The sequence below is a fragment of the Crocodylus porosus genome, unplaced genomic scaffold (genome assembly GCF_001723895.1).
Source record: "Crocodylus porosus isolate Cpor-Errol unplaced genomic scaffold, CroPor_comp1, whole genome shotgun sequence".
Classification (NCBI taxonomy): domain Eukaryota; kingdom Metazoa; phylum Chordata; order Crocodylia; family Crocodylidae; genus Crocodylus; species Crocodylus porosus.
Window position 1 is genome coordinate 779,552 of NW_017728939.1, and position 10,064 is coordinate 789,615.

The window sequence follows — 10,064 nt, forward strand, 5'->3', positions numbered from 1 at the left end:
GAAGGGACAAAAAGGGTTTTACATTTTTTAAGCTGGTTCTTTCATCCACCTCTGCTGGAAGGGTTGAACATCTGTATTGCAGGGTGAAAACAGTGTTTTCCAAAGCCTCTCTGGGAAGCCTTTTGCTCTGAAGCTTTTTTCCCCAGATTAGTGGGTTATGTGTCTCCTGGTCCACATTTCAAAACTTGTTTTCCCAAAGTGTGTCGCATTGTCCACTCACTTGTTGTCTTGATCTTCAGTTCTAACTCGGTCAGGATCTGGAGGTCCCTCATAATCCTTTGACCAAATAAACTCAGAGGAGTCACACATCTCAGGAGTTTCAAAGGCCATGTAAATGAATCCTTCTTCATCCACTCCAAGTTCAATCTCATTTATGCCTGCAGAAGAGAAAATCTGTCTTTCACCCAAGCAAAGCACAACACAACTTCTATGCTGACAACTTAATTTTTCTCTTTGTCTCAGGGACAAAGCAACAGAGACTGGATCTTTATGCAGACATACATATATTTTCCAGATGAGTCAATTTCTGAATTCTTGCAACTGGATTTGGCTCTGTATCTTTTAATCTTGTGGCTGTATTTGTCAGTGTATTTTGTTAAGAACATGGAATTAAACATGCAATAAGCAAATCCTTAATAATATTTCTAAGAAGCCTGTCTTTGGAATATCCTTTAAAAATCAAAGTGGGTATGCCTGAGGTATAAATCAAACCTTTCTTTTGTGTATCATTGGGCTGTTATGATAAATATTTTTTCCCCAAAGAAAATTAGACAAATTAATCTTTGCTGTAACTCTAGTGAAAAAAAATCAGGCTGGTTTATGCTAGTGCTAAATTATAGTCCCATTTTGTCTTGCTAAATTAGATGTCTATAAAGACTGTGCAACAAAAGCACCTTATTTCTTCTGCACATAGTACATTTATGATGAATGATAACATGTACTAACTGCAAGCCTGTTTGTAATTAGCTTCCATCTGCAGTGTGCATGAAGCTGCCACTCTCAGATACATTACAGACTTCTGTGAATGGCAAAAAATGAAGGATGATGCAGTGGGTGAGAAATTGGCTAGAGAACTATGTTAAAGTCCCTAGCCTCTCCATGGCTCAGTTCCCCATCTCCCCAAAAGGCGAAGCAGCCCTTCCCTACCTCACTGGGGTGCTGTGAGGATAAATATTCCAATGAATATAAGGCACTTGGAGATGGTAATAAGAACCCTGTAAGTGTCTTAGATAAACAGCCAACATTTCCCTTCAAGCTACTGCCTGTGCAATCTACCTAGTGTTTTTTTTTTATTGAACAGAACTCAACAGACACATCATATAGTCACCCTTAGTTACATACCTGGTTTGGTTTTAACCATCACAGTATCTGAAGGAACTGAAGGAGGACCAACCCCTGCTTTGTTCAGTGCTCGTACTTGGAAAATGTAGCATTTCCCAGTCTCCAAGTCAGAAACCTGTGAAAACAAGGGTAATAAATAAGGAGAGCATTAAATGATAAAGAAGGTTGGAGACTTTGTGTATATACAAACCCTCATGTGGGTGCTGGATACTGGCTGCTTATTTATTTGCTTCCATTCTTCTGACCCTTCTTCACACACTTCTACGCGATAGCCGGTGATCGGACCTGCTCCAGTATACAATGGTGCTTCCCAGTGTAGCATCAGGGATGTGTCTCGCACTTCAGTGCACCTCACATCATAGGGGGGGCCTGTTTCAAGGACGGTAAGATTGTCAAACAATAGCATTAAAAAATAAACGGCACAGTAATGTGCCTGAGAGCACAAGGTGGGTAGGTTGATGGCAACATATGAATACAGGCCTCAGAAGAGGTCCTATTAGCAGAAACTGCTTAGCAGGTATTCTATAACAACAACCACATTTACCTATTTCATAACCCCTGTACTGATATATTATACAGAGAGCCTAGCACAATCTGTCAAGATTCCCCATGGTCTGAAAATAGGATCCGAGAGCACTGGGCTTCTAGCTGGTTACAAGAAGTATGGCAGGGATCTTATATGAATTACTTTTACTGAAGTAGTGCCTAGGAGTTGCAGTCAGGAACCAGAACCCCACTGCACTGCATGCTGTGTGAGCACACCCCAAATAGCTTCTCTCCAAGCTGTGAAGATGGGATTCCAAAGCATGAAGGCTGCCAACATTTCCGACTTGGTAGCATGTTTTTGAGGAGGGGCTCTGGAACATTTTCCTGGTTGCTTACACGTGTTAATCTTACCTGGCTGTGGCATGGTCCATTCCTCACATTTGAATAAGTCACTAGGTTGAGACATTTTCCCAACTCCAGCCATATTCATTGCACAAGCACGGAACTCATAGGAGTGTCCTTTTTCGAGGTTGGTCACCTTGGGATCAGAAGCCAAGGGAGAATGTTAGTAGAGCCTTGTATAGCAAAATGTGTTTGTAATTTGAACCTTAAGGCCATATTTTTATGATGGTGCACAAGGATCTTATGAACAATCCCCAAGTCACCCTCCCATCCATTAACAAAGAGATTTTGTAGATAACTCAATTCATCAAATAGATTCATCCCGCTTAAGCATTGTATTAGGAAAGAAAAGAGAGATTGTCAAATGGTAGTATTGCCCCTTGGGCCTGAGCACTTAGCTAAAATTTGAGATCTCACAGGGTTGTTTCTGCTCTGTGATATGAATCAGGGACATTCTTGGTGGAATCTTGTTTTCTTATGAAAAAAGCAAATGGGCTTGTATCCTTGAGAAAAGAGAAGCAGGAAGTTTCCTTGCTCAGGAGTCCTTCAAGTCAGCCACTCTGGCAAGTGCTGTGCCCAAGAAGTCATGTCTTCCCGTTTTTAGTAAAGGTCTCACTCAAAGCCCCTGCTCCTGGATTTCTGCTCCAAAATACACAGCCTGCAATTAGTATCCCAGTTTCTCTGTATGCAGACAGGGAATTGCTAACTCCACACAGCTTATCTTTCACCTGTCTTGTGGCCTAGTGCTTTGGGCTCCATAGCTCCCAGCTCTTTACTGCCTAAAGTGGTTTTATTGAACTTAATGAACTTTCTCTTAATTCCAAAATAGATCCCACAGTCATCTTGTAAAATACTTCAGAAAGGATACATGTGATGCTGAGTTATGATGAATTAGGATAACAAGAATATTGTGTTATTCAGAACTCTTCAAATAGCCCCAGAATGTGCTGTGGGCAGACCTGAACAGAGCTTCATTGCGAGATCTAACACAGAAACCATCAGACTTTCTGGGGCCCTCAAATCTGTGGGATGAGGAAGTATTTTTGGAGGAGGGAAAGAGGGAAAGGGAAAGGTCTGGAATACAGAAGTAGTAGTGCCTCTGTTTACAGACACAGCTTCCCAATACCGCTCTCAGAAACACAGCATGGAATATGAAACTGATACCTTAAAGGTTCGTTGGGGAATAGGCTTAATATTGATTTCATGCCAGTCTTCCTCATAGTCATCATGCTGATCCAGGAAGTAGCCCAGAATCTTTCCTCCCCCTTTGCGCTTTGGGGGTTTCCACCCAATGACCATATCATTCTTCCCGCAGCTCAGTAGGGCAAAGTCACGTGGTTCTGATGGACATGCTATGTGATAATGGTGAGAAAGAGAAAGAAAAGAAAATATAAAATGTAGTAGAAGCTTGCAATCCAGTTGGAGACGAAGAAAATAGTTGCGGAAGTTGAGTTACTTGGAATGACTTATCAGCACCAGGCATGTTCATATCAAGCTCGATTTTCATTTATACTACAGCCCCTTTACATCACTTGAGCAGTGTAAAGGGATATTAAAGGCCTGATTTCCATCCAGATTGTTTGAGAGGAGGGTTTTGGAGACTTTTGATCCTTTTGTGCCTTGTTCTGTAATTTTAGTTGTTGATGGGCAGACACAAAGGAGACAGGAGTGAAGACAGTGATGTGATACATTGGAGAATGATGAAGGGGAGCTATGTGACTGGAGCAAGGGTTCCAGATAAACTGGGTGTGTAATTATACATGCGGCCTGGACTAGAGTAGTGCAAGAAACTGACCCAGATTCTAGTGCAAAATGACTGCAGTGAAGGTGTAACACTACAACAGAAGTGTAACTCTCTACAATTACTTCATACACATATAAAGAACGCAAGTCGGTGGAGAATCAGGCCCGCTCTACTTTAGTGAGGTGCTGGATGTAGCTATTTGTAAATGGTTTGACATACCTGTGTGTAAAAGACATTTATGAAGGAGCTCTATTTCTACGTGGGGGCATGTGTGTATAGTACACTACTTACCAATAGCTGCCCTGACAATAATGGGATCAGATTTTGGTGAGCTTTCACTCAGCCCTGCTTCACTGACAGTTTTCACACAAAACTCATACTCTTTCCCTGTCTGGAGTCCAGGAACAGTGAACCTGTAAGAGACGATTAATTGGTTTGCTCTCATCTATTCAAAGCACAGGCAAAATGTATCCTTGAACAAACAGTGTATTATTTTCTTAAAGTAATATCTTATAATTTAAAATGCTGTTATTTACCATTACAGTTTAAACTCCACGGAATCATACAAATTACATAAATCACTGACTCCACTTTATACACTGCTTTATGCCGCCCTTTCAGCATCTGATGAAATGAACTTGAGTTCACAAAAGCTTGTACTCTCGATATATTTTATTTAGTTGGTCTATAAGGTGCAAATCTACCCTGCCTTCATATAAATGGTGCCATATCAATCAATTGGCAAATACAGGTTAGATTTTGAGAGGTGCTGAACTTCTCTTAAGCCTTGACAATTCCCAGTGAAATCACTGGGGGTTTCAGGCATTCAGCACTTCTCGAAAGTCAATACCTAGAAAAGATATTTTAGTGGGTCTTTCTATAGCAGAGCAACTGTAGAAAGAAAGGGTGTTTAGTGGCAGGGAGTTTAAGCTGAGTGGTCAGATTATTATTCGATCAGTATCCCATTATGTTGCTCTGCCAGTGGAAAGGAGCCATAAATTACATTTTATACAAATTTTATGCAGATTAGTGTGCAGGTGGCTTAGAGTACATGAGAAGCAGGTGCGTGAGAGTCAGCCTGGCAGATTTCTGTGCTCTAAACCTCAACCGTCCCATAAGCACAGAAATCACAGCTGATGCACCACAGTTTCACAGTGGAGGACAACTGTACTCACTTGTCACATGTCACTGGTTTATTGTTGACAGTTTGCCATTCTTCTGTTCCAGTCTCTCGACAATATATGTAATAGCCGATGGCCTCCTCCTCCTTCACCTTATCCCAGTGCACAACAACAGACGTCTTGGTGTCTCTGAAGGCAAGGACCTGAGAGGGTGGTGGAAGGGGAGCTAAAAAGGAAAATGTGGAACAAAAAGGTGTTTATTTTATTTATGAATGCTCACTCGCTTCCACAGGTAAATTGAGATGTTTGATCCCCTTTTGGCCAGAACATCATTTCCCATATCAGAGTGTAAACAAGGGCATCGTTTCCCATATCAAAGTGTCATGAACACATCACTGCAAGATGACTGTGTTTGGATTCATCAGATCTCATTCTCTTTCCATTTCCACCAGTGTCCCATACTACCATAGCCAACATCACCACAGCACTACCATTTCTACCAGTCAGTCCACTGGTTGCAACAGTTATGCTTGCTTTACAGCTGTCAAAACCAGAAAAGAAGCATGTGCAACTTGGGGACAAAAAACCATACATATCATTCTGCAAAATGGAAGTAGCATGTAACAGCATGGACAACATCTGGACAACTCTGAAATGTAAGAAGGAAAAAGACGAATGCAAAGGCCTCATGGCTGAACTTTTCCCCAACTTATGAGAAACAAGGGTTTGAGTCCACGTATCCTTATATTCTAGATGTCTCAAGCCAACAAGGAAAATAAAACACTCATGTTCACAAAGACTGAAAATTTATTTCCCCAGCAAAACACCCCATTTCCTCTTGCTGTTACTTTTAGAGCCCTAATAACAGATTGCTTCACCCACCACGGTAGAAGAAAGCTGTTTCATTCTTTTGGGCACTATTATATGCACCATCTGTCTTATAGAATGCACAATATATGAAGCCCTTGAATGAGATCCAGAAGTGTGCTTGGAGGAGAATATTGGGGTTTCAACTATTTCATTTTTTTACTATTTTTAATTCCAGCCTTATTGCTTGGTTAGATTTACATTGTGTGGTGACCAGCTGCAAAGTAATGAAACATGGATTTAAGGCTTTGAGAGACTTCCTGAAGTCAAAGCGAGCTCTGTACAGTGGCCTAACATAAAGGGCCAAGGAACAGGAAAAGCAGCTTGTGTTAAAGTTACCGCCTTTTCCATATTGTTTGTATAACTCATTATTTTGATGATTACCTAATTTTGTTCCAGGAGATATGGGCTCACTGGGCAGGGACGGCTCACTCACACCATATATGTTAAAAGACCTCACACGGAAACAGTAGGATTTTCCTTTAACAAGATCAAAGACTGCAAATCTTGGGGATGCCACGGGGATATCCAGATTAACCATTTGCCAGCAGTTGCTCCCTGCGATTGACTGGAAGGGAAAAGATGTGATTTAAAATCCAGAGAAATCAGAAACTTCTCAAGCAGTAACACTGTTACCCTTTAGGGCAAGGCAATCCTGGGGCAGAGGTGGATTCTGAAGTTTTGTCGCTGTGTAGTTCCTCTCACCCTCTTCATACTTGATGGGCTGGAAGGGTTACACCATTCACAGCGCTGTTACAAACTCCTTGATATAGCTCTGCAGTGGCATGAAGAAGAAAAACTCCTCATCTCCCCTGTTTGCATTCATTATCAGACCCAACTTTGTGGGCCAGGCACCAGATCTGGATTTGAGTACTTGTAACTGTGGATCTAGGGAAACATTAGCCAGGGCAGCTTGGAAACTGCTGTCCTTTGGCTATCACCGCGCTGTGGATGTATTGGCAACAGCTGTGAAAGCTTCCCCACACACTGCCCTCTCACGGTGTCCCGTTCTGGATCTGCACTGACACCATTTAGGGAGACAAAAATAATTCACCTTCTGCCAAGATTATTATCAAAGGAACCAATTGTGCTGGTGGCTTTTTGATAAGGAGGACCCTCTCAAGGAATTGAGACTTACCAAGTCATTTTACACAGACCGTCATCAGCTGTTCTGTGTTACTGCTGACCTGTCTGACAGGTCTCGTAGTGGTGACATGTGCTATAACCCATGGCCAGTCTCAGAAGCAACAATTCTTGCCTTTTCATTGTTTTTTTCCTTACCTTTTCCACATAGTAACTCAGTGGCTCCCTGCCTCTAGGATCGGGTTCATCCCAAGCGAGGGCCACATAATCTTCTCTGATCTCACTTGCGTGGACATTGGTGGGTGGCAGGGGGATTTTAATCTTTCCTATGGGAAGTCAGAATTTCATACTGACTCAATTATAACATAACATGAAAACTGTCTTTTTTAAACAGGTACATTTATGCCTTTCTGGTATTGAGTAAGACTCTTCAGCATGAAGAAGTCTTTGACCTTTTGGGAACATAATGGTAAACTACCCAAACTATTTGTTTATTTGCTAAATTTTGAGTGACCTCATGTCATTCCCACCAAATGAGGGGGAATTTATGAAAGTGGGTTTGACACACATGAAAATTTACCCCATATGTTTCTTTTATTTTTAAACAAACTTTATACTGCTTCCTAGCCTGCTACTGTGAGCTTGATAGTCATAAGTTTAACAGTATCAAATGGCTTCATTATAAACCAGCCTAGTATTCTGGATTGTTTCTGTGTTTATGCAGTGTAAGAAAATATTTTCTTGTACATATTTTCTCCCTAACCTCTTTGGCATTGCTGTATTCTGAAAAGTGCTTCTTTATGAAAATCAGATTAAATGTAAATTTAAAATTACCTTCCAGTTCATCTTTGGAAATTTCTATCTTCTTTCCATCATCATAAAGGATGGCTAGTGATTAAAAAAGTCAATATTATTCACCAAGGATAAGCCATGGGTTTAGAAGAAAGGCAAAGACAAAATTGATGTAATTTCCTTATGTGCTTTCAAATACCATAGTTGCAGTATTTTTACCTTCTCCCTTTCCAAATCAGACTATGTCAAAAAAGTGGAGCAAGCTGAAAAGTAATTAAAAATACATAAACCTCCTTGAAACTTAAACAAAGCCATCATTTGGGGTTAGATTTGGGTTTTGGACTAAGGTTAATTATTGACCACTCTTGCTTTTGTCTTCCCAATTCAAGTATAGCCAGGTAGGCAGAGATCACGTGTTTTGGCGTAAGGGAATGGCATGTGAAACAACAAGAGACATCCTCAGCTAGAGCAACTGCCAGTTTCTTGACTTCAGTGGATCTATGACACTTTGCAGTAGTTGAGGATCTATGATACTCTGTCATGCAGTCTTGCTTTGTTCAGTGCTTAGAAAATAGCAAACACAGTATAAGTCAGTCTGCCTCTGGCTGTTTTAGTGTAGGCCAGTGGATTCATCTAGTAATTCTGCTAGAGCTTAAATATATATGTAGCATAGCATCGTGCCGTAGGAGCCAGATGCAGTGAAAAGCAGCAGCAGGGGACCTTGGGTAAATTATGGTGAGTTACACCCTTGGACTCTCAGAATAAATATGTTTCTGATACATACTCATCACTCTTTTGTCCTCATTGGGGTCTTTCATTGTAACTGGGTCACTGGCCTTTGAAGGATGACTGATGCCTGCGTGATTGACAGCCTTAACTCGGAACTGGTATGTCTTTCCTTCAGCCAGGCCCCCAATAGGACATCTGCAGGCTTTCACAGGCTTGTCATTGCATGGTACCCAATCAGCTGTGCCTGCCTCACACCTGAAATGAAACAGACACCATGCATTTAATCCTTGGTGTTTCTCCAAGAAGCTGCAATTTTTCTAACATGCTTGCCGTACATACCTTTCAATATAGTATCCAAAGACTGGACTTCTTCCGCTGTTACTGGGTGCCACCCAGGAAAGGATCAGGCAGTCTTTATTCACATCATGGCACTTCACATTGAGCGGGGATCCAGGGGCACCAGCCATTGCTGCCACAGCATCTGAAGAAATACAGAACAGTGTTGCTTAAGTTCTTCTGCCTCCCCTGTGCAATGAGCCCTTCAGTCTCTCAAGTCTTTCTTTTTTACAGAGGCAGTTTGGTGAGTTTAGCATTTTGAGTTTGGTGTGATGCAGCCTGCAGGGCAAGAGACACACAATTTGAAGAGAGACACTTCAATTACCCGGACATCTCGTGGGAGGATCACTCAGCAAAATCCAAGCGGTCGCAAAGCTTCCTCTCGTGCATGGATGACCTCTACCTGACTCAAGAAGTCTATGGGCCAACGAGAGGCAAAGCACTGTCCGACCTAGTACTGGCTACTGGGGATGACCTAATCGGCGACCTAGTGATTGATGGGAAGATGGGTGACAGCGACCACGAGCTGATCACCTTCACCATCTGCTGTAAAGCTGGCAAGTCAGTCAGCAACACAGAAGTCCTTGACTTCAGAAAAGCTGACTTTGACAAGCTCAGGAGGCTTGTCAGTGAGGCCCTAAGGAACCACGACCCTAGGGAGAGGGGAGTTCAAGAAGAGTGCTTGGTCCTCAAGGGAGCGATCTTCAATGCACAAGTTAATTCGATTCCATCCTGGAGGAAAGGCAAGGGGGCACAGCAACCCCCCTGGCTCTCCAGGGAGCTAGCAGATCTCCTGAGGCTAAAAAGAAAGGCCTACAAAGGATGGAGGATGTGATTCATCTCCAAGGAGGATTACTCTGTGCTGGTCCGGTCCTGCAGGGAGCAAACCAGGAAATCCAAGGCTGCAACTGAACTCCAACTAGCTTCAAGCATCAAGAACAATAAAAAGTCTTTTTTCAGATATCTGGGGAGCCAGAGGAAAAGCAAGGGCAACATTGGACCCCTGCTGAACCAGCTGGGACAACTGACACCCAGGAAAAAGCCAACCTATTAAATGGGTACTTTGCATTGGGCTTTCATCAGTGCAATGGGACGCCCATGCCCACCATGAGACAAGGCGGTCCGGGTGAGGGAGATCCCCTGCCCTCCATCAATGCTGACCT

At 42.4% G+C, this 10,064-nt stretch overlaps 1 protein-coding gene across 1 annotated transcript in view; it reads right to left on the minus strand.

Moving 5' to 3' along the window:
- MYOM3 (myomesin 3) overlaps positions 1-10,064 on the minus strand; it is a 40,896-nt gene that overhangs the window by 16,919 nt on the left and 13,913 nt on the right. The window contains exons 10-21 of the mRNA XM_019547605.1: positions 8,905-9,046; positions 8,621-8,820; positions 7,879-7,932; positions 7,243-7,370; positions 6,346-6,529; positions 5,149-5,320; positions 4,265-4,386; positions 3,394-3,581; positions 2,239-2,365; positions 1,532-1,710; positions 1,342-1,456; positions 221-377 (exon numbers count right to left, since the gene is read on the minus strand). Coding sequence (XP_019403150.1) covers positions 221-377; positions 1,342-1,456; positions 1,532-1,710; positions 2,239-2,365; positions 3,394-3,581; positions 4,265-4,386; positions 5,149-5,320; positions 6,346-6,529; positions 7,243-7,370; positions 7,879-7,932; positions 8,621-8,820; positions 8,905-9,046 — 1,768 coding nt within the window. The remainder of the gene's footprint in view (positions 1-220; positions 378-1,341; positions 1,457-1,531; positions 1,711-2,238; positions 2,366-3,393; positions 3,582-4,264; positions 4,387-5,148; positions 5,321-6,345; positions 6,530-7,242; positions 7,371-7,878; positions 7,933-8,620; positions 8,821-8,904; positions 9,047-10,064) is intronic.